The sequence below is a fragment of the Catharus ustulatus genome, chromosome 6 (assembly GCF_009819885.2).
Source record: "Catharus ustulatus isolate bCatUst1 chromosome 6, bCatUst1.pri.v2, whole genome shotgun sequence".
NCBI classification, from domain to species: domain Eukaryota; kingdom Metazoa; phylum Chordata; class Aves; order Passeriformes; family Turdidae; genus Catharus; species Catharus ustulatus.
In genome coordinates this window covers 50,502,706-50,527,517 of record NC_046226.1, presented here as the reverse complement: position 1 = coordinate 50,527,517, position 24,812 = coordinate 50,502,706, and the positions used below count along the sequence as shown (strand labels likewise).

At 36.6% G+C, this 24,812-nt stretch overlaps 1 protein-coding gene across 8 annotated transcripts in view; it reads right to left on the bottom strand.

The window, feature by feature from the left end:
* Positions 1 to 24,812, bottom strand: part of SOX6 (SRY-box transcription factor 6) — a 370,558-nt gene that overhangs the window by 217,353 nt on the left and 128,393 nt on the right. For all 8 annotated transcript variants that reach the window (XM_033062597.1, XM_033062598.1, XM_033062599.1 and 5 more), the window contains one exon: positions 11,728 to 11,971. In XM_033062597.1, coding sequence (XP_032918488.1) covers positions 11,728 to 11,967 — 240 coding nt within the window. In that variant the 5' untranslated portion in view covers positions 11,968 to 11,971. The remainder of the gene's footprint in view (positions 1 to 11,727; positions 11,972 to 24,812) is intronic.

Here is a 24,812-nt window from a genome sequence, read left to right as displayed (position 1 = left end):
ATAAAACAGAAAATGCATTTGTAATATTTCTGGTTCTATTTAGGCCTACAGCAGGTTTTATTGACTTCACATAAACGGCTAACTAGACAGATCAAAACACAAGGGGGCAAGGGAAGTATTCCTGTTATTTTTTTCTCTAGAAAGTTAACTGCATTTGAAGGGAAGTTGCTAGTGCAGCATTCAGCTTGTAGAAAACAAAATAAACGTTGGTGCAAATTTGTGAAGGAATTTAGTTTTCATTATGGACCTTATAACCTTTTGCAGACCACTTGTTGTGGCATGTCAGGCTTGTCCCAGCACTTCACCCACTGCAAGACCGAAAATGTCACATATATCAGATGCTACCTGGCTATCAAAAATTAATTTGCATTGACATTCACGAGCAGCACACAGAGACACTCCAAATACATACAGGTATCCTCTGGAAAGTCTAGGGGATCATGTGCATTGTCTGAAACAAGTATATCACCTCTGCAAACTGTTGGTTGGTTCACTTGCTCTAATCCATAAAGCACTTCCCTAGAAAGTCTGGAGTTCAGATGGAAAAGGACCAACATGCTTGCTAAATTAGAACAGGCCCATGAAATCACGGTTAGGAAAGGAGAACCTGGTCCTTTTGAACATGAATATTCAAATATTCAAACAGTTCAATAAAGACACGTCTCTTATCCTTAGTAAGCTTTTTGAAGACACCTTTTACAGAATGAGGAATTCCCACTTTGTTTGATCCAAAGAGAGAAAACAAAGGATGCTATTAAGGGGTTTTTTTCATGTATTTTCCAAGATCATGGAAGAGGAAGTAAAGACAAGTAAAGTGCCTAGCCAAGATCAACCCAAAAGCTTTCATTTTGCAAAATCCAAATAAGAAATCCATCAGCACTGATGAAAATTCTCTATGCAAGTCAACTTTTCTCAGCATCATTGATAAAAATAAGAAAATTAATAGTAAAATATAACTGATATGAATATCCACTTAATGTATGTGCACACAATCTGATGCCCAAATTCATCCAGTAGCTCCATAATCCACTAGACAAGGATTATGGAGCATAATATTCAGGCATTATAGACATCTCTGGATTCTCAGGTTTAAAATTCATGTAGTTCTGTAAAAATCATACTTCAAGTCTAAGCTTGAAATAATGTCCTCAACACATGATATTTCCCTTTGAAAGGTAAATTTTTCAGGGTGTGCTATTCTCATCAATATCAGTGATTTCCAGGTAAGGAGGACAAAATTACGGAAAATATGATCAGATAAATAGCAAACATTTAGTTTATGGATAAAAGATTTAACACAGGGCATGTTTCTTCAGGATCCCACTCTGTTTTTGCTAGATTTACACAATAATAGTGGATAATTGCGGAACTGTTTATGCCTGTACCAGAATGCACAAGTGATTGCACAGTGGTATTTGTCCACCACAATGGAGGCCTTTCCAGACTGGTCTCTAACAGTTGGCAAACCATAAAATTTGAAGACATCTTATTAAAAAAAAAAAAAAAAGAACAAATTTGAATGTTTAAACAACATGTACAATGATTTGGTATTTTTTACTTCCTTCTTTGCCTGTGTCAGATAAAAATACTCAAAGTTGCAAAGGTATTTAATTGCAGAGATGACTAAGCCAGAAAATCTTACTTCTACACCTGAAGAGAGAAACTCAGTCTCGAACCACTATTTCAGCTGCTTGCTATTCAGCAGGGGCAAAATTGAGTCTATTTTGGAAATGTTGGGGTTTCATATCAAGGTAAATAAATGGCACTTTTCCTGTCTAAATTTTCTTGCCAGCCCATTAGCACAGACCAAATTTCATTACTGACTATTCAACCCACTGTGGTTAGTGTTCTGACAAAATTCTATTTTTATAACAGTTTAAATACCTATACACTAAAACTTAAGGATTAAGTTCCAAAGTGTACAAAATGGAGAAAAATAAATACATGCACAAAAGACAGAAAACACAAAAGTAGCAAGGCATGGCCACTAAAATACTATGGATGACTCATTCAGGGACAGATAGCTCCTGCATGAAATCATACTTTACTTTTACTAAAACCTCCATCTTTCTCACATGTCAATTGGAAAACAGCACAAAGAGTTGTAGCACAACACGGGAAAAGCTTTCCAGATCTACCCTTGGCCTTTTTCATGGTAGAGGGACAGCTTACTTTAACCAATATCAAATCTTCTTGGAAATATGTGGTCCAACAACAATCAGCTTTCCAGGCTGCCTGGTGTAAACAAGTGTCCTGCTGGCCATTTCTTTTAGAGTTGCTGTGAATGGCCCAAGTACAGCTTTGGTAATGGCAGGAACAAATCTGAATAATTACAAACAACTTGGTAAAAATAAAGATGGGGACTCTGTGACTACACACATGGTATTTTCTTCACACACCACAATAATTCCTTTAAAAGTGTTACACCAAGTTAATATGTAAAGATAGTTCAGTAGGCCTCTTACTCTGAGAAAATTATATTTTAGCAACTACATTCACTAAATTTCACAAGTTACATGGGTTATATTCTTCAAAAAGATAGCTGGTGGTTTCTGTACAAAGAAAGGAAAATCCTAACAGTTTGTTAGATGTTTCTACTGAAAAGGGATTGAGCAAATAATAATAATTTCCTTGTTAGTGTAAAAAATATTGTCTTGTGTATTTAGATTCTAGCGGTTTAAGTAGTTCATTTTCCATCAGTGCTCCCACTGGTTTCAACAGGATAAATGAGGGAGCACTGCTGAAAGCAACAAAAATAAAGGTATTGATAGCTGACCCAGTATTTTTTATATTGGGAAGCTAGTATTTATATAGCAATACCTGCAAGCTGAACCAAGCTTAGTCACATTTTATGAAGTCTTTTCACTTCCAAAATAGAGCAAACACACAAAATTGCAGTTCAATTGGTGAAATATTACAGGCCAAAAAGAAAATTCAGTATTCTTGCTCCTTTCTCCAAACAGCCAAAGTACAAATTATGGGGGGGCTGCATTTGGGGGTTGAGATGCAACATCTCAGTTTGGGGACACCACAGTCACAAGTGGAGATCTGGCTTGGGACAGATCTCTGTTTGGTATCCTCCTAAGGGTTAAGGACAGACCAACAGCCTGGTGAGCTGGATTCTCCTGTCAGGAGTCTCAAAGAGGGGGAAGTGCACTGGGCTGCAGATTTTAATGGCAGCATTTATGTTTCACGTAGGGAGGATGGATCCTCTGGAGCTCTCTGAAGGTGAGAGAGGAGGAAACCTTGGAAATGAAACTGAGGGCTGTACGAAATCAGGGTCACAGTGTTAGTTAGCAATTTAATAATAACTGTGATCAACTTTGATTGAAAGTTGATGACTGCAATCCCACTTAATAGCCAGAGAGAAAACTGTTTCTGTAAGAGTTCAACTGAAATCACAGGATGAATGGCCAAGAAGTAGAAAGCAAATATTACTAACATAAAATGTGTTAGCTGAATTGCTTATTTCCATGTGGATGAGGCTTTTCTGTTATAAAGGGATATTTATCTGTCTCTGCATTGAATGGGACACATGTAAACACCCCAGGAAAGTTGGATATCCAGAGTGGTTTTGATTCCAAGTACTAGAGGCATGCTGGCACTTGGAACTAGTCTGGAGTTAACATATAATGAAAGCAAATGTTTACAAAATCATTTCCAATCACTACATTAAATATGGTTTCCCATTTTGAGGAATTTAATTAAATAGAATTAAAATAAATTAAAAATCTAAGTGATCATTTCCAATTCTCATCTGATTAAGAAAAAAACACAAAAGTTTTATTAAGAAAGATTTATTTAAATCCAAGGCTTGAGAATGACTGCTATGAGCTATTGAGAGAACATCATTTGTTAAGTCTCAGCAAATTATGCTAGTGGGAGGGCAAATGGCAAGTAATGGAATAAAGCTTCAAGTCTTTAACTCAGCATTTGCTCTGATAAAACTTATACTGATTTCACTGCCAAAGTATAGGCTGAATGCAATCTATAAAGGGCTTGTGTTCCATCTTTTATACACATCTATAAACCTCAAGAAGAAACAACACAACAGTAAGCTCTAAGCCAAGAAATAATATGCTAAATTGAGAGCTAAAAAAAAAAAATAAAAAATAAAATAACTTTAGCTCAAAGGTTTAAAAATGAGACGTCATAATAATCAGGCATATATAATCCAAGTATGGTCTTATGAAGACGCCACTGCAAAACCAGCTGTCTGTTTGGAAGGCATGGGCAGGGACTTTTTGTCTGATGTAAATAAAATATGACCACTTAACTGCAGCAATCCCTTCCTACTCAGATGTTGGAGCAAACCAGGTAAACCAACTTGGGGTACATAGATTTCAGAAGGTTACAATTTTTCAGCTTTGTGATTCAAACCCTTCTCTGTACAAATGAGCAGCGATTTGAAACACGTGGACAGGCACTTTGCTCCACTCCACAATAGAAAATCACCTCAAAATTTGGAAACATAATGACAAATCACTTCTATATGGCAATCAACTCACCCACAAATGATATTGATAAGCTCTTGTGCTTTTGTAAGAGTTAGATGCTAAGGATTTCCTTAATTATCCAAATACCATATGTCCTAACTCCCAGTGTTTATGTTTGGTAATAAATCACAATAATATTGAGACTTTATGCCCTGCACTTTGGTTAAATGCTCTTATTAAGGAAAAAGTAATGGACAGCCATTTACAAAATGATTATTTAGACTTACATTTTCATCTAAACTGAAACTGAAGAAGCATTGTGATCAGTCCCAGCTGATCAGCACTGTTTACCTCTTGAGTAAATAAAGACACATATTTTGTGATGCATGCTTGTCAGAAGCTGCCAAATAAAACAAGGATTTTGTGGCTTGGATATTCCAGACCACTTTGTATATATCCAACTTCCTCCTGTTAGGTCATCTTAATTGTCCAACTTATAAATAGGTCTATTATAAATATAAAATTGAATTTGTCTTTATGTTTTTAGCAATATCAAATGCAGATGAAAACCCTCCTCTGTATACAGTTACATGACATGTATTACATGCTTTATGTCCCCCTTTTAGCATTTGCAGAGGAATGCATGCAGGAAACCAGACTGCTGCATAGAGTACTTGTATTTCTTTAAGGTAAACACTGATGAAACATTTGGAAGATTGAAATAAAAACAAGAAATTTATGAGACATAAAGGTATCACATAAAATTGCTGTGAATTACAATAACATTGGCTGAATCCCAGAACAGATAATCCTTATAAACATGCAGGAATGTTGTAAACTGTATATGAATGTCAGTGATACAGTACATTAAGAGATTCATATTACACTTGGTGCTGTGTAAGTCTCAGTCCCTGGGTTTTTCATGGCCTCAAAGATTAAAATAAATATATGTAGTATCTTTCCTGCCTCCATGAAGATATTTTATGTACACAGTTTTATTATGCTGAACAAAGATACCAAAGTCTGTCTTTTCTTGAGCTGTCAAAGTACAAAAGAAATGCAAAAAGTCCTTGCACAGATGTAGTAAAGTGCTGGATTTTATCTTTTGGCAGGTGCTCAATATGCAGCCCACATAATCACATGTTAATGACTGGAGTGTGTTAATCAGCATGCATACCTGATTCCTTCTTGCCCAAGGAAAAAAAAAATTAACAATTTAGAACGTGTTAATGCTTCTACTTTTGAAAAAATTCATGTCAATATACAGAAGTGAATTAAAAAGTTTTCAGAAATTGCTTCATAAAAGTAGGAAATGTTAAAATAGGAGAAAGGAATAAAATTACTACAGATTTAGATGAACATAAACCACAAGCCTTTTGCTAAGAACTCAGGTGATGATTAATTCTGTTTAGACACAGTTCACTCTAGAATACAGGGAAAGGTTTAAAATAGACCATGCATTTGGAAAAGAAAAATTACACAATGTCAAAATGAAAATAAAACAAATATAATAAGCATTCCAACAATTATTTGATTCTTCTTCAAATAAAGTTCAATTTTGTATTTCATCACCTCCATTAAACACATTATCCTGCACACTTCTAGGGAACTGTTTTATTGTTTTTAATATGAAATGTTAACATCTTTTTATGTTAAAGCTAGTAAAACTAAGTCCTTGATATTTCAAACCTTTAGACATGTCCTTAGCATTATAGTTGTTGGTAGTTCTAATAAAGTCAATTTAAGCATACCTGAATGCCTTCTGAAACAAAACAACATGCTTGAAAAAAATTAATTTTATCTTTTCTGCAATATATTTTTCATAGATGTTTATTTTACGAAGTATAAAATACCGTATCCTCAGCTTTTTCATACCCCTTAATTTTAGCCAAAACTTCATACCCATGCAATTCTATATGCAGGTATTTATCTCTTTAGTTAGATACAAATTCTAATGCACTACCTGGCATGCACAAATAATATCACAAGCAGAGCAGAATTGCTTTCAATGATCACAAAACTCAGATTTGTACATGTAAATAACAGCTGCATGAGCAATTTAGCAGAAACAGAATTGCCAGAGTTTAGGGCATTTATGTTTGATGCATTTCATATGTTCATACTCAGCCCATAAAGGAAACAAAAATAAAATTTCAAAACATGTAATTGTATCTATAACTTTCTAGAATTTGAAGCCATGAATTTATATAACAACAAATTCACAGTGTTTAGCATGTGTAAACGTTTTTCAATGATCTTCCCTAAATACCTGAGTTTATTTTCCTTAAAGGGAAGAACCTTCAGCACGAGAAGTTAATAACATGGAGCAGGAGGTGGGGGGGAGCAACAGGATTGTGCCTGTTTTATGTAGAGACAGAAGCACCAAAATATTCAGACCTTTAGGATATCACCTAATTCTGTCTTTCTGATGACAGTAGCTTTGCTAAAGCTATATAAAGTAAAATTTGATACTCGGCGATTTAAAATTATTTTAAAAGGAACAAATACACGTGGTATGAAGAGATCTTCAATTTCTCTGCTGCACATATAAATCTGCTCTCAGTATTGCTGAGATGTACACGCAGCCACAGTGGAAAGGTGGGAAGCCTTGGCAAGAAGTCAACAAAAGATAGAGTCTTGACGTAATTATGAAATATATGTCAGTGCTGCCATTTGAGATAAAAATCCTACAAGATACAATTAGTTTCTACATCCAAGGGGTCCCTGAATGATGTTACAAAATGTATAGGGAAACACAGCACATAACTGGAGACAATTAATTTTGTTTGTGTGTGTCTCTGTGTTGGGTTTCCCTCAGTCCCAGGGAAATAACACTCCTCGTTTAGCCTGGATTTGCTGCAGGGGCTCCCTGTGAGAGTCCCTCACATCCAAATAACAGCAGAGCAAAAAAGGATCTGCCTGCCCTCATTCAGTGCCTGCACACCCTGTCTCACTAACACACTGCTAACTGGGGTTGGGAGCAGGGGGGAACAGCAGTGGGAAAAGAAAAGGGTGCAGTGACCATCCCAGTGACACATGGTCACCTACAAGTGATGGCCACAGTGCCCGTGAGTTCATCACAGTCCCTGCTTGTTATACAAGGATTGGGGTGGGAAGAGAACTTACCTCTCTGTGGGCTATTTGTTGTTGGGAACAGATGAGAAATTGTGCATTTTGGAGAAAGGGTCCAGAAGTCTTTAGATTAAAGTTGCTAAAATTTATTTCTCATGAGTCCCAAGTCCAGCTTTTATAGTATGGGAATACACCACCCCATTCCTCAAAGAAGGTAAAGTCATTTCTCCACCTAAATTTGCGTTTTCTTGTTGGCCCTGCTTTCTCCTGATACTTGAGAGCAAAAATTTCAAAAATCTTTGTAATTTACCTCATAGGCTATGTGGGACTGTGTGAAAATGAGGGTCATTCCTGGTTCCCCAGTGAACAACATATATTAATATTTTCCATGTCTTTACATACTGGCCAATAAATATATTGTTGAGACACAACAATTCAATTACTATTAAATTTAGCAAAATTAAGTATTTTTGGCCTTTCCCACTCATCCTCTCTGTTTCCTTAACAGAGACAGATCTTGGATGCAAGCTAAAAATTTGACTATTTTCTTGCCTGCTTCTCACTGTTTCACTGGACAAGGCACAACACTTCCACCATTATCTTAGTACCACTTTGCCCTCTTCCCTACAGCTTACCACAACAAATAGATATGGCTTTAGCCTGAAATAGATTTTATTTTCTAGTAGGGCTACAATCAGCAGTAAATACCCATACATCCAGGTATTTTCATACCAACTCACTGTTAGAGACGTAAGTATAATCTTTTCAGCTCAGTGATATGAATTTACAGAAATCTTTGGGTTGCTTTATCTTCCCCCCACTGTAACATCAAAATTGGCTGGTGAAATGATACTGGCAGTATAAGTCATTACAGGTCTGACGTTACAGTTGTTACACATTGCTGAATCTGTCAAATGAAAAGGGAGCACAAAGGGAATTTCCAAATGCAGCTGCTATTTCCCATTTGTTAAATCCTTTTATTACACCATATAAGTACACAGCTGGGAAATACTATAGAGTGGGAGTTAAAACAAAATATTTTGGCTTCCAGACATTCAGAATACACAAAGGACTCAGTGGAAAGCAATGCCTGATATCAAAAGGGAGTGAAAGTTTGAAAACATTTCTAGCCAGTGTGGTTTTTTTCTGATAATGAACAAAGTTTAAAGGTATCTTACATTACAGAAAGTGCTGCGTACCATAAATGTTGGGTAAAAACGCAATTTTTTCCACTAAAATTGCCCTCCTACGGTATCTTTTCTAAACTTGAGATCTGTACAGCCCTTGTAGCAAATTATGATGCATACTGTGTGCTCTTTCAAATTCCAGTGAACTCCTTAGTAGTTTTAAGGACAGAAAGGATGCAGGATTGTGCCCTTAATTAGATACCAGATAAAAGAGAAATTTTTCCTCCCCATATGTCGACACAGCATTCTTTGAATTTACTATCTTTTAACCAGACAACACACATTATTGATGCATTTTAATGACAGCACTACTGTCTTTACTTTCAAAGTAAATGCTATGAACAGGTGCTTCTTCAAATCTGCTTCTAAAGGATCCGTCTGGGAAAGGTCAGAAAGTGCTTACCTTCTGGGAATTTGGGTTTATTAAGTAAAAAAGTGGCCACAGCCACAGCACCTATCTCAAAATTGCCCAACCCACCTTCTGGAATCTGTCTTTCTGGAAAGAAATATCTATCCTCCCTCTAAGGAGTATGAACATGTTTTCATCAGGATAGTTGCAGGCCCCTCTAAATTCTTTCTTAGCAATATAAATGCCTGCTTGACTGGGATACTTCAGAGAAACTTTCTGCAATGAATTGAGGACTAAATGTAAAAATATTTGCTCATAGAGAACATATTTAAGTGAGAAAAAAAATCATTAGAAATCAAACAAGGTACTAAATGACAGTCCCTCAAGCAGAAAAAAAAAATTCCCCACTTCACTGTTGTGATCTCACAAACCATCTAAGTCACCTAACTGTGAATACACTTGCACCTTGCTCTGTACGTTTTAGAGCTCTTTTAATTGCAACCAAAAAACACGTCTTAGAATTTCAGTCTTCACTGGTAGCCAAACCTTGTAAATTATACCCAGCTCCAAGCTGGGAAAAAAAAAAAATCCTTTTAGTTTAGCTGAGAGGTTCTGAAATAAGGTTGACATATATCCACCACCAGATTTAAGCCTAGGGACTTGTGGAAACTGCTAATGATTTTCAGGACATTCATCTACATATATAATGGACTATTTACTGGAAAAAGGAGATAGGAAAAGCAGAGTGCTAAGTCCCTCAAGCAAAGTTTATGCACCTGTTCTGAAACATGATAGGTTGAGCACTGATTCGTGCCTGTCCAGAGCTACAGCGGGTGTTGACATGATAGGACAGCATTAGGAAAGGAAGCAGAGATTGCTCTCTGTCCCTGGGACTGCAAAGCCCTTCAGAGCAATACAAGCACAACTGATCACACTGCACAAGGGCCAGCCACTTCAGCTCACTCCAAGGTCCAAGGAACAGGCTGAACCAAAAACAAAACAAAAAAAATGCATGGAGGGAATGCTGGAATCCAGCAGTTCCATTCTCTCTAGGACATGGAGTAATTTTGTCGATGGTACTGGTGTCCTAATATCAAAATTCCAAGAGTGCACCTGCCTCTATGAATGAATGGAGAAGTAGCTGATGAATTCACAGATTAACTTTTTCCATCAACAAACTGGATCAGCCCTTTCTAGTCCACATGCAGCTTGTCCTCCTGCTAACACAGAAGTTTAAATTATTCTAATGTGCTTATTGCATAACTTGGGCAAAAGAGCGACTCTCTGTCCAAAATTCTGAATATAAGCCACATACACAACTTACAACCTACCTTTCCAAATTACTAAGCTATAATCATTTTTCTTTAAAGAGATTTTGCAGTGGATATTTTGACTTCTTAATGACAGTCACCTAAACACCTAGGAATATTTTAGGCCTGACAGAAAGTTCTGCACTGGGTTAAATTGTGCATTACAGATTAAATGGCATTATTCTGGTTTGGTTCGATCTTTTGAATCAATTGGATTTTTAGAAAAAAAAATCCTCAACTCTATATTAACAAAATAAATCTTATTGTAGTGCTATTATTGCACTGACTCCAGACATCATAATATGCACAAAGAACTCTGGTATCTCTCTTGATTAATGCATTTGAATTATGACATCTAGACAAATTTGAAATGACTCCATTATTGTTAGTGGTGCTAAAAAAATTCTGCAATTGTGCTTAACATTATTGAAATCTGATTATGTTTACTGGGAAAAAAAATATTTGCTGAAAAAATCTGCTTATAGATATTTAAAAGAAATAGAGAAGAAATTTTTTGAAAAGGCAGGTTATTCTTTTTAAGCTGTCTGAAATTAAGGTTTTTGAAAGTCACGTTCCAGAGAGTCTGGAATTATAATGTTCTAAATTTACAGAACACCTGGCTGCTCCACATACCTTAATTCTGTTTCTGAGGAACACACGCAAGGAAAATAAATTTACTAAGATGCTCTGCCCATTCAGCCTATCCATTTATTGCAGAGCTTTGGGGATTCAGAGACAGAGCTACAGCCACTAAATAATTACATCTAGGCTACTGAAGAGAATAGGGATAATAATTCTGATCATTTCCAACATCATCTATATACTAAGTGATGATCTTGCTACTTATAAACACCTTTTCCCTCCACAAAATTGTGATTTCCTATAGGTACAGTAGGATGTTTGTGTCACCTAAAATGCCAGCTTCTTTGTTGCTGTGTAAAGATATAATATTCTAGATTTGGCAGGTCCTGTTTCTGAGAGACGAGTAAAAATAAATACATTAAAGTTTCTTCCTTCAACACAACACTTTGCAGATGACAAACAGTTGTGAGCTACATCCTCCTGTCAGAAATTAATGCTTGAATATATGAGCTAGAAAGGTTATGACATAAATCAAGGTATGAATGAAAACGTGATAAATAGCTGCATTTCCTTTCAGAAGGTGAACTCATCAAATGACCTCATTCACACAGACCTGTATACTTAAGTAAATTATACAATTGTAATTTACAATTGCACGATATGATGTTGAGCTACTGCCGACGCTTTAACATTTAAAAAGCTTTACACCTGAGCACGTCTTTCCAAACAGGAGTGAGCAATCTCAAACAACTCTAAATTTGGAAAGCCCCTGTGAGGATGGCAAAACTCACCATTCTGTGTTGGGTTGAGATTACTCCATCCCACTCGGGATCCTGCTGGATGGTGGTGACCAGGGTGGGCAGCTCCTCGGAGTGAGGTTTGTTGTGCATTACATTGTGTAGAGGCAGATGAGAGGCCGCGTGCTGATCACTGTTGCCCTCTTCCTTGTCTCGTGATGCTAAGTCCTGGGTCATTGTTTCCTCTCCATCAGCTGCACATGCAAATGGAGAGGTAGCCTGCTTGGAAGACATTCTTCTACGAAACAAGAGGAGGAGACAAAAAGAAAACATTGGTGCTCAGTGACAAAAAAAAAAAAAAAAGAAAAAAAAAATCAAGCTCAAAACTGTTCTCTAAGAGCATCACACCTGCCTAGAACAGTAACAAATTAATCACGTGTAGTCAACAGAAGTGCTCTAAAAGGCACAAGGATTGGGGATGTGGATCCAAAACACTGAAAGTATTCCTTGATGCCAAGACAAGGTCAGGGTTAAGCTATATGACATCATTCTATTCATTACGACTTGTCAAACAATATACTTTTCTCCAGCCATAAGAGCATAGTGATTTTATCGATGCTTTCATGCTGATTTTGTATGAGTTCAGTTCTTTAAACTCTTACTGCCATGAGCAACCTGAAGCTCACAAGCAAACATTTAAAGGAGAGTTCAACATGCTTACCTGACCTCATCCCTTGCAAGCTGAAGACCTGATGCCTTTTACATATATGAGAATAAATTCTAAATCCATTTCAAACTCTGCTAAACGAGTTCTTTTGCTGTTTGTTTAAAGCTGTAGTGCTTTTAAACTGCTTAAAATTTTGCCCAGTTTTACCTTTTAGAAAGCGTTTTGAGGAGCTCAGGTGACCTAAAGTTTATTAAATGGATGGATAATACCTTAGTAATATTTTACAGTTCAAACTAAAAACCTAAAAAAATTATGTTTCCTTTCATATTAGGCATGAAGTATATAGCTCAACAAAATACTTTAAATTACTTAAAAGTGCAATGAATAAATGCATTGATTTATGTTAAATGCCTTTTCCTAATAATGGCTTCTTACTACCATCTCATATGCAAACACAGCTTTCACCACAGTTTCTGCACTTAGATGAAAATATTACTGACTTCAACTCAAAATCTGAAAACACTGTCATTTAAAATTTCTAGTAAGATTAACTGCAACTGTTAAAACAATCGTTAATAAACCTGAAAAGGGACAGCTAAAATATATTAGTTATTTTCCCAGGTCTTAGTAACTTTAGAATATCCTTGACACAGAAATTGCTGAGAAACTAAGGAATAAGATCTTCACCTTAATTGCTTTTTAACAATAATTGATTTCATACCATTTCTTTAAAAATGCACAAATCAGTTAACATAGGAAACCACACGAGCATTTTTCAAATTAGCAAATCATTAACTTGCTAGTACTGTTTCTACAGACAAATAAATACTGATTAAAGGGTCTGGAAATCTGAGACTAACAGTTAAATTTACAAATCTGTCACATGCTTTCATGAATATTACAGTGAAGGAAATATCAAGTGCAAAGAAAAATAATTAAGTTAATTCCAATTTAAACAGTAGTTTTTATGTAGCAGCCTGTGTTTCACATAGGATTTAACAGCTAATGCTAAATTTCTCACAATTAATGAGGGAGTTCAGATTTAGTATCCTACAGTGAAAAAAAAATTAATATAGGATCAACTAATCTAATTATGTACAGTTCAATATGAAAGTATTACAAGCTTTGAAGTGCTCTGAAACATATTAAAACACTGATACCTATTTAGAATAACTATTCTGTAAATAGAGATAATCCTGCCTCCTAAACTCGATACTGGTGGGGAAAAAAAGGTTCGTGTTTTCTTTAGGGAAGCCTAAGTGTAAGTGGGAGTCTAACATGAGTGTTGCCAATAAGCAGAACTGAGGAATTTAAACCGTGCATTGCATTCTTCCTATGCTAAAGAATTTGTGTTGATGCTACAGAGAACATGCCAAGAGTTCAGCAACCGGCATTATCGTGTGTACTTCAAAAGGTTCTGGCTCATAATTGCCATGATCCAAGATAAAATAAAAGAGTTGCTTTCCCTTTTCTCATTAAAGTAGTCACGTTAATGCAATCACTCACATGAAAATATAAGTCATGCTTTGCGTAATTTGAAAACCCAACACGAAAACTGAAAGTCACAATAAAGGTTTTTTTCCTTTCTTTCACCTTCTCAACAGATTTTATTCCTGTTTCATACTGAACGAGCTTCTGCGTCAAGCTAGAGCTATGGCTGTTTCTTCACCATAAATTAATCATGACACAAAACTAGAAATGAAAATGTCTCTTAAGAATAATTTCAACTACAAACTGCACCAATGAATAATACTGCACAATCCTAATTAAACACAACTCTGCAGCTGCAAAAATAGGCTGAATCTGTCCAAAGCTACGAGTTGGTTTTAAAGGCTGGTTTGTTAGGGACTGTTTTCTTAAGGAAGGCTGGGCCCTCAGTCTTAATCAGTCAATAAATTATTTCCTGCAATTACATTAAATAGAAAATTATCTTCAAATTGGGAATGTTAATTGAAAATCAAAATTCAGACTGAAGTTTAGAAATTACATGCTGAATATAATTAGTCTAGAAAGGCTTCACCTCTATTTCATAAACAGGCTTTTGGTGTTTCCTCAAGTGACCATTCAGCAAAGCTGTCTACTGGTAATGCACTACAGGGGAAGCTTTTTTCCTTGACATGCACACTAATATACTTTCCTCTTATTCATGATGTTTTAAACACAATTCAATAAAAATGTCTATTCAAGTGCTGTTAAGCTGATTACATAGAGAAAAGGGACTTCATTAACACTAAAAATAAAATTATGAAAAGTCCCATTGGCTAATAATCTCAAGCCATGCCCAGCAACTTTTTTTCCTGTACTGGAGTAAGAGAACAGACCAAGGGAAGGGTTCAAGCGCTTCCTAACTCCACCTACCACTTTTCCCCAGTGCTGCATTATGGACACACACCCTCCATGCTGCACTTTAGTCAGTCACCTATAGTCTTGGAACCTTGGAAGGAAGGACAGGCTCAGACAGGCCTCCCAGGCACTTGCTCTTCTCGTGGCATAATTTCTAGGGGTGTGTTTCACTTCTATTTTCTCCAAAGCTTTGTTAAAACAACTAGATTTAACGGTAACTCTTTGGTTGTTAGATTTAAAACATTGGGTTTAAAGGGACAGATGTGTAGGGGCCTGCTAGATTAAGCCCTCCACATTCTTTTCCCAGCACAATCATTAATGAATATACTATATAATTCATTTGTACGTGGCTTCTGAGGGTGGCCAGTTATTCCTGGGTTTGCAATCAGGAAAGCAGAGCAAATTTAAGCTCTGGAGATGGGTGCTCTCCAGCAATTTGGGAGAATTCTGAGCACATGATTCCATCAGGTCAAAAGGCAGAGTTCAGTCAGTAACGACAAGGTCTCGTTCAGTTCCAGTGGAGAAGACTCTGGCCCAGTTGAGTAGTTTATGTTTATGATAAAATTAAGCCGTAGAGCAGCGTGTTGTGTTAAAATATTTCAATGTTAAAATACGAGCATGAATAGCAGTCAAATTTTAAGCCATAACAACTTCCCAATTTTATGTTTAAAATATTCAAAATGCATTTGCTAAAATCCCTGCCGAGAGGGGGAAAGAAAATCAATATTCATAATAAATAAGGCTTGTAAAAGGTATCAGAAATTTACTAATTTCCATTATAATTTATTTTATTTTTTTCTGCTATTATCAATTAAACTTACTGGAATGATTTAAAAAAAAAATAAAAAGTTTCTGATAAAAAATATCTCCCTAGTTATAACCCCTGCAAACAGGGGTTTATAATGGAAGTGCTGACACAACCCTAACTACAGCAGCGCAAATGGTGCCGCTATAATACACAAAATCAAGTTCTATTATTCTAAACTATCCTCGCTCGGGGGGTTTTCTTTACTGTGCTCCCAGACAAACTGCTGAAGCATGAAAAATTTAAATGCAATCAAGTGGGTCCAATTCTACTTTACTAGAACAAGTGTCTACAGTGGTACAATCTTAAAAGGAGATGCAACAGATTTGTTTGGTGCTTTTCTTTCTTTTTTCTTTTTTAGCTGTTTATTTATAATACTGTGCAGTGGAGATAAAATAAGAGAGGAAATTACACTCACATTATATCAGTATATTGATTACACAGCACACAATCAGAAAGAAAACTACATTGTGAAATTGTTGCTTTGGTTAAATTGACAGATTAGCTGAACACAGCAATCAGTAAAGGTGGAAAATATATCTAATGGGCATGAGAAAAGGTTGAAAAAGGCCCTAATTAACTGAAGTTTTATCACCTACTCAAGTTTAAGAATTTTTAAAAATCTTCATCTATATTTTACAACACTAGAATAAATTCTACCTCATTTTGAACTCAAGACATAAACAAAATGTGATCATTTACAGAAAGGTCAGAAAATCTGAGGAATTAGACCCCAGTTTCAGTCAGCCTCAATACTTAAGTAGTAAAGCTAAAATTGAACTGCTAAGGGGTTTTTTACCTAAAAAAGCTAAACACAGTCCCGAACAACTTCATTTGCTATAGATATGAACTGATTTTTTTATGTTAAACCAGAGAAGAAATTCTCTCTGGCCTAAAGACTGTCAGTCAGACTCACAAAATACTGGTTTTCCATTTATCCTACATCCAGTGTAATACCTTTCTAAATGCAAATATTAATATTTTCTTTTTGTCTAAGGTTTTTCTATGATCTCAAATTCTTCAAAAAACTTGCATCCTCTTTTGCAAAACAATTAACTGATAGTCCTGACATGAAAGGTTTCCAAAGCCTGAGAAATATTCCAACCCTGTTGACTGCTCAAATGATTAAATGTTACAGTAGAAATTAAGGCAAGACCTGGAGTTTCAGCTGCCAGACATTTCAGAATCAAGCCACAAAGCATAACAAGAGATAACAACAATGCAAGGGCCCAGACACTGTTCCAAAAACACATAAACTGAGCAATAACAATGAGATATATGACAAAGCAGACTTGTAGTTGGCCAGGGACTCCCGCTTCTGCTCTGCTCCACCCTCACAAAGCATTCATAAACCTAAAGGCATGTCTACACTGCAGCCACATAAATGACTGCTTTGTAATGCTCAGATATCCAAACTAATTTTAAACAAGCTTGCTTCTGATAGCTCTCCAACTACAGTAGCGTGGTGCTCAGATGGGCTAATTCATCCTGCTTTAGTGACTGAGCAGAGACATAACCCAGGTCTACAGCTCCAACAGTAGATTGGAATCAGATTAGATTAGAAATATATTCACTTACAGAGCTTTTATGAACAGTCTCCATTCCTTTTCCCCAAAGTGCCAGATTAAAGTACTTAAGTGCATGATTAACTGTAAGTATGCAAGTAGTCCACTAATTTCAAATTGGACTACTCGGTTTCAAAAAGTTAAGCACATGTCTAAGTGCTTTGGTGACTCCAGAACTAAATAAATTAAAAGAAAGCATTTTTAGAAGTACTCATAACCTTTTAAGCCTTTCTTTCAAAATTTTCATGAGAAAAAAAAAATAAAAAAAGTCAGCCACAGCATCTTATCCCTTCCCATGTTTTAAAATGTGCATACTCCTCTCAAAACATTAAACATGGTTACAGGACCCTCCCTCACAAACCATCCCTTAGCTTTGGGGTTCATTAGATGCATTATAATTCAGATAGACATAAGGAAAATGAATGTTCTTTGGCAACAGCCAAAATATTTTGCAGTTCTGCCCTGTAAAACGATGTTGTGTAGGCAGAACCCAGTAACGTAACTCACTGTAAAGCTAATGCTGTAATCTTTATGCCATTTCAGAATAAACAGCTATTTCCTAAAATTATGAATTCTCCCCTCTCTTTTCAAGGAGAATTAGGAACACAATTGAACAGTTAGTAAAAGATTTTAGTTCTCCTGGGGCCCCACACCCCAACATAAATCCCCCTGCACAAAGCCCGAACAGTTTGAGAAGGCTGCAATGGGAGAGAATCTCTCTGTTTCTGTTCCTGGCTCTGAGTCACAGCAAGGCCTCAGGCCAATCAACTCAACTCCCTCAAGCTCTTCCTTGGCTTCATTTTGCAGGAATTCTACATGAATTAGTTACATATAGATCATAAACAGCATTGCAAGATTAGAGAGTTTATGGTAATCGCAGGAACCACCTTGGAAATAAAAGGGCGGGAGGGGGAGTGGAAGCAAATATGATTCAAGAAATGACAGCTATAATGTTAACTGAGCACCCAAATCTCTGGCTGAAATAAGCATCAAGCTAAGCAATACACCCACGGCTTCCAAGATACACACTCAGCTATTCTGGCGTTTATTTTTCCAATCCAGGCAAATTACACTTCTGTTAATAGATACGAATCCAAATCACAAAGTTTGACTTCAGATTCAGACTTCCTCAAAGCTCAAAGAGTTGGGAACAACTTTCATGGTGTTTCTTCTCATTTGAAAAAACAAACAAACAAACAAACAAAATCAATGTGAGGTGGGGGAAAGTCAGCTCTTTGGAACTTTTTGGAAAGTAATTTTATGTTCTGCCATTAGAGTGACCTTCCCAGCCATGCAGCCATGGTGAGCTACTAGGGTTAGGGAATGGGGTCTTGTCTGTTCACCTAGTTGTTGAAAACATCAAAATGAATGCAGCAAAACAGCCTATCAGCCCCTCTGGACTTTTCAGTGAAAATCCAAAATGTCTGTTTGGACTCAAATACACCAAAATTACAACCTATCTTTTTAGTAGGCTAAATACTCCATTCTCTTTATTCACTACCAGAAGCTTTCACTGAAAATGCCTAAGGTGAATGAACCCACATTGAATGCAGTAAAAGAGCAGTGAAAGAATAGTCATTTAGCACCTGGGATGTGCTCATCTTCAGTCACTGTAGTTAATATTTTCTATAGTTTATATTTAGCTGACAATATTGCTGTCACTTTATTTAAACAGCTTGAGACTGTTCTTTGGACTGGAGCTCATATGCCCTGGAATGCTTTGACTCATGAATTGTTTCTCCTGATAATGTTACATCACGTAACCACCTCTGTTTAATTGGTTGGTATTAGCTTCTCAGTGATGGCTGCCTTTAAAGTCCTATGACTGGGCCATGTGTCTCTGGATATCCAATTTCTTACTGTTGGAAAAAGAAAAAAAAAAAAAAAAAAAAAGGCAGTACTGACTTCCAGCTATCTTTACCAATAATTATGGGAACAAGAGTGAGCGTGCCAAGAATTTATCCATCAGCAACTTATTAGGATTTGTTTTTCTAGGCAGCAAGTAAGAGAATATACAATATAAATAAAAGCAATCTTTAACAATAAAATTTAAAAACAATGCTTGCTATAAATAAGCATTAATCTGCATATTTTTATGGATCAGAATGACTTAATTATTTATCTGGATGATTATATAAATGGTTTTGATAAAAGATGCTAAAATAAGTTTTTCTTAGTATTTTTAGGCATGTTTAGACTTTGAGACTCTACACAGAAGAAGAAAATACTTTTTTTTTCCCTTACAAAGGCAGTTAAGAAGTTGTTCTAATAACTAAAGATCTTCCTGATCACACTTAGACCTGGGCATAAGTTCCTGAAAGGTTTATTGAATCCTTTCAATGTTCCACAAGAAGCATTGCTCGAGTGGTAAGATGCAGTATTCTTGTATTGTTTCCCTCCTATGGTACATTTTTCAGGAGTTGCCTAAGATTCCATGTAATGAGTTAAACAGTTAATTTTCAATCCTACAGATGTGAAAGGTCACATGCCATCTCTCTGCATTTCGGAACAGAAATATCAATACAGCCAGACTCCCCTCCTCCCATTTCCTACTCCCTCCTTTCCATATTTTTGGTTCTCAGCTCTAAGTCGAACCAGAGAGCTCAGCAGACAGAGAAATGAAATATCAGTTTCAGGCTCACCTGCAGCCTGTTGCAGTAAAGCACCAAATTAGTACCTCCATGTAACACAAAACAATGGCTCTACAGCTCAGTCACAGATTTGTCCTCTTAATAAAAACCTTACACTACAACTCTAAAAACATTTCTAGCAGGCAAAACATTTCTGATTCAGTAGAGGTTATGCAAGCATCAAAGCACTTAAATATAGGTGCCAAACCACATTGCCAGGAGCTCTTAGTATTGTGAGGTACTGTTACCTGACAGCTGAGTGAATATAAAATTGCTTGTTTCTCCAACTGAAGACAATCAAATTGTCACCTTCTATTGTAATAATACACAACTTGAGATCAGCAAAGTGCCAACACTATTACCAGGAAGAAACAAAACGTAACAAAAATATCAGCTCTAAAACTCTCCAAAGGGTAAACACTTCCATCTGGCTAATCACACACAAAAAAAAATAAGAAACAAAAAACAGATTCAGATGAGAGATTTTATTCTCACTATCAAATATCTTACTGTTATTTAGCAATAAGATTTATTTTTAAAATAGGAAAAACAGCTAAAGGAGGTGATTCATGAAGCACTAAAAATAAACACAGGTCAGAACTGTGCTGGGATTTTACTTGTGCACATTTAAAGGACTGCAAGGGTCAGCAGACTTGCTGCTAGGGAGGAGCGTACATATCTGCATTGTTGTTATTATAAACTCATATATGTGAGGTTTCATAAAAAATAATTCTAACTGGCACACGGCGTACTTTGGCACAAGCTACACATGACGTGCCACTTTTATTTGTTTATTTAAATGACTTCACTCTAAGAACTGAAAATGAAGTTTGAACTGCAGTCTGCCTCAGAACTGGGACTTTCAGGATATTAAAAACTGAGGAAAACCTTTGAAGGAGGTAATCTGAATACATGAAAAATAGCATTTTCACCATATATTTCTTGAGGTTATTCAGCAAGTGGCCTACATATTCAGGAGTGAAATTTGCATTTTGGTGATGCAGAGATCTAATAACTAGAAATTGTTTTATATCTGCAGTAGCTCTGGGCATTCTATAAACTACAAAAGAGTGTCCTAGGTAAGATATATACATGGAAAACTATTTTCATCTTGTTGACAGAAACTAAACTTAAACCCTTCTTGAAAAATTTGCACTGTAGGGTGATATCACAGATTATCTTTTCTGTGTTGATATTCTGTTCACTCCTAACACGCACACACAGTTCCTGTACATTTCTTTATGCAAATGCACATCACCTTCACATTCTCTTTAAAGTTTCACCAGCTATGGGCAAGTTAGAAGAGAAATGAGCAAACTGTGCAAAGCCAGTCTTTGACATCAGCTTTTCTCTGAAGAACTATTAAAGAATGAGAGTAATGGTCAAGGAGCTTTTCTCACGCTGTACAGCTGCACCAGAGCCAGATATAATCCCAACCCTTTGGATAAAGCAGTTACAAGGACCACTTAAACACACTGTTAGACTTGCAGAATAGGGTAAGATGCAGCTCCACATATCCAACCAGGAATTCCTGTCTCAGGAGCTCAGGTGCAACACAGAAAATCTGGATTTTCCAACTCCTGTCTGCTCCCAGGCATTGGCTATTGGTGGTTGCTCTTGTGCAACAGCACTGAGTCACACAACACAGCACCAGTGGGAACAGAGGAAGAAAGGAAGGTAGCAAAAACCCAAAACTATTTTAAAGGCCCAAGTATTTTGGTCAGATAAAACAACTAGACACAATGCCCATTTTTCTGCAACTTTGGGAAGTTCTGATCTTTGTTCATACAAACAGGCTCTTAAAAGGCAGTATTGTGCACAATATTGCTTTGTTTTGAACTAAGGTCTACACAATATGATCATAACCTGTGTGCACAATGGGAACCCTAAAATATGTTTACAGACCTCTGCAGGAACCACCTACTTACCAGTGAGCTGCAGCTACTACAGGGAGAAAGGAGAGGGTGGTCTGAAAAGACATTCTGTTCAGAAAAAGATTACATGCCTAGCTAAATCTAACCAGGAAATATTTGAGAAATACCCTTATTTGATGGGCAATGTAGCGAAGAACAAGTGTGGTAACATCTCTCTTCCTCCCCCAAACTCTCCACTGTTTGGGCTGTGCAATACCACGGGACAGTTTTCTTTTTATTTTAATTACCTTCACTACAAAAATATGAAGAAAAAAAGATAAATAATTACAACACTCAGAATTCAAATAAAATAAAATAAAACATTTTCTCCTCTATTAATTAAGGCAATCAGCTGCTATTAAGTACAAACAATTTAAAGTTCAATTTTTTGAGACTTTGAACCTCCTATCCTTTCACAAGCACCACAGGTGAAATAGCTACCAATTTTAACTGCCTTTAATAAAAGCCTGAAATAATAAGACATTGTTATTCAAAGCCGTAGCATTACATACTTAACATCACATATTTTAACTGTTATTTAGTTAAAGAAATAAATTGTTTAATATTAGCCAGATTCCCAAAGAAAGTTGTGTATTTTTTAAGGAATTCACTGAGGTATCTGGACTAGGCACTAAAAAGAATCAGAGAACATTAAAAAGTAATTGCCACAGGTGAACCTTACACCGCTATTCAGCTTGAAGAGATCAAGCAGCAGCAGTCCCTGCATGCAGCACCCTGAAACTGCATCAACTGCAATGCAAACTACCAACTCTCCCTGTATTTTGGTTTCTGTTCTGTAACATACCACAAAATTGTTAAAAAGAAATAATCTGCAATAACTGAGGACCCTTGACTATCCTGCTTCCATGGGAGGTTATAGAATACAGCATCTGCTCTCTAACAAGGAGAAGGAAACCTGCATATCAAAACCTATCAGAAGGGTAAAGGTGAAGGGTACCCGGGCTCTGAATTGCTCCACATTTCTGAGTGCTCAAAGTCCAGTGTCAGTAATTTTAAATGTGTCAAAGAACATAATGAAGAACAACTATCAGAATATATAACACACAAGCCAGCACACAAACCAAAAGCTCAGATTGGAAGTTGGCTCCAAACAATTAGAAAGTAAAAAGACCAAAGGTCTGAAATAAAGATTTAAAATACAGACTTAAAATAGCCAGTGATTTTAAATATTTTTACCATTACCCTGCACATAGAGTTAGATCCCCTGCAAGTGATTTTAGCTAAAATGCTGAGATATTCTTTTATAGCTTGTGATACAGTATGTTTACCATTGAAATATACAGTGCCTTACTGTGGTTTTCCTCTCTGACCTATTTTTTCCTATATATTAAGAGTAAAACGTACGATCTGCTTTTGTAAGGAAGTCTTGTCTTCTCAAACTGTCTTTTTTTTTTTTTTTTTTTGCTCAGGGCTATATTTTGTTACCGTTTCCCACTTATGTTTATTGGTAATAATTTATACTAGACAAGCAAACAGTGCATAATATGTGCAGACTATTACCTCTAAACCCAGATTTGTACAGTTTCATTTTCTCATGGACATTTGCTGAGAGCTCTGTTAACAATTTCAAAAGCAGTGCCATGCAGAGGATGATACATACATTACAGACGCACAGATTTGCAGGCAGGTTTAGCTGGTACAGCTATCTTCACTACCACAAACCATAAACGAGACAGTCCATTGCCTGTGGTTCTGACCCAAATACGTATAGAACTGAAATGTATCTTTTAATCTAGGAATTATGACACAGACACAGAATCCTTACAGACTTTTGAGAATGGGTTGGATCCTCAGATGCTGTAAATCAGAGCAGTTGTATTGAGGTTAACTCAATCCTATTTGTTCATCTAAAGATATATCCCTAACAACCTTTCTTGGCATAGAAAATTTATGTTGGGTCTTTCTGCAGTATGGAATTTCTGCGTTTTCCGTGAAAAACTGACTACCAGTATTAGCAGGAATCATATGACACAATAATATTCCTCCGAATACTCATCGCAGGGAAATGCAAAAAATAGTAAGGTAGATTAGGAATAGTAGCAGACTGTATCCATTGCTCTCAGTATTTTTAAAGTGTATTCCTCTTGAACTGATTCAAAATAACAAGATCTCTTCACTTACACAGACAAGCACTTAAAAAAAAAAAAAAACAAAAATTACTTCTCTGACTGGCATAAGAGTTTACAGCAGATCATAATTTGGGGAGGAATCAAACACAAACTAATGAAACAAAAATAATTTATGTTTTAATTTGAACATGAATTCTTAGGCTGCTACTTGGCAAAGCACTGCAGTCCAGCAGCTCCTGTGGAGCAAGGTCATGAAAGAGATGGGGGTCATCCAAATACGTAAGACCCCCAGCACAGCAGGCACAAACTCGGTACTAATTATTTGAGGTCACTTCAGTCCCCAGCACACAACCACTCTGGCAGCCTCCCCACGGTATTAGCACCTCGCAGAGCAGGGCTGAGGTGACAGGACCAGGGCAGGTGCCCATCAGCCCATCAGGAGACACACATTTGGGCAGGCAAAAATAAAGGGTGAAAAGGGAGACAGCAAAGACCCTTTCAGATTTTTCCTCCTGTATCATTTTTGGCCATTGAGGTTTTGGAAGCTGATTCAGGCAGGGAAAAGCCCCACCTGGGCAGAAACTGGAGCTCACAGAGAAGCAGAGGGCCACCCTAGAAGGAGGCAGGTTTGGGGTGAGCCCTCTCATCTCTTCAGCAGAGGATCAATATCCAAAAGAAATCACTTCTACAAAGAGGTTCTCTTATTCTGAGACTGTACCCTGGTTGTTTTTTCATAGAAGGTAATGAAGCAGTCTAATATTTGGCAATCAGCACAACTTCTCATGTTCAAGAAATCTCAAAATATCTTCACCTTTACTAAGCAACTCTCTCAGCACTCTCGCTTTTACAAAAGAAACTGAGACAGAGTTTAATGAATTAACCCAAGGAAACAAAGAAAACCAAAAGTACACAGGACTGGACTAACAGCCCTTCCCAGCTCCCTGTGAAAGGCATAATTTGCAGCAAAAGATGAATCTCAAGTCAAGCTCGTAATATGTTCACAACCAAACAACTCTCTTCTCACTAGGAGACAAAGAAATCTTTCATTGCAAACATTTATTTCAATGAATATACGTGTAGACTTCTATTTATTTCCGTGGCTTTGTCATTATCAATTTACTATACC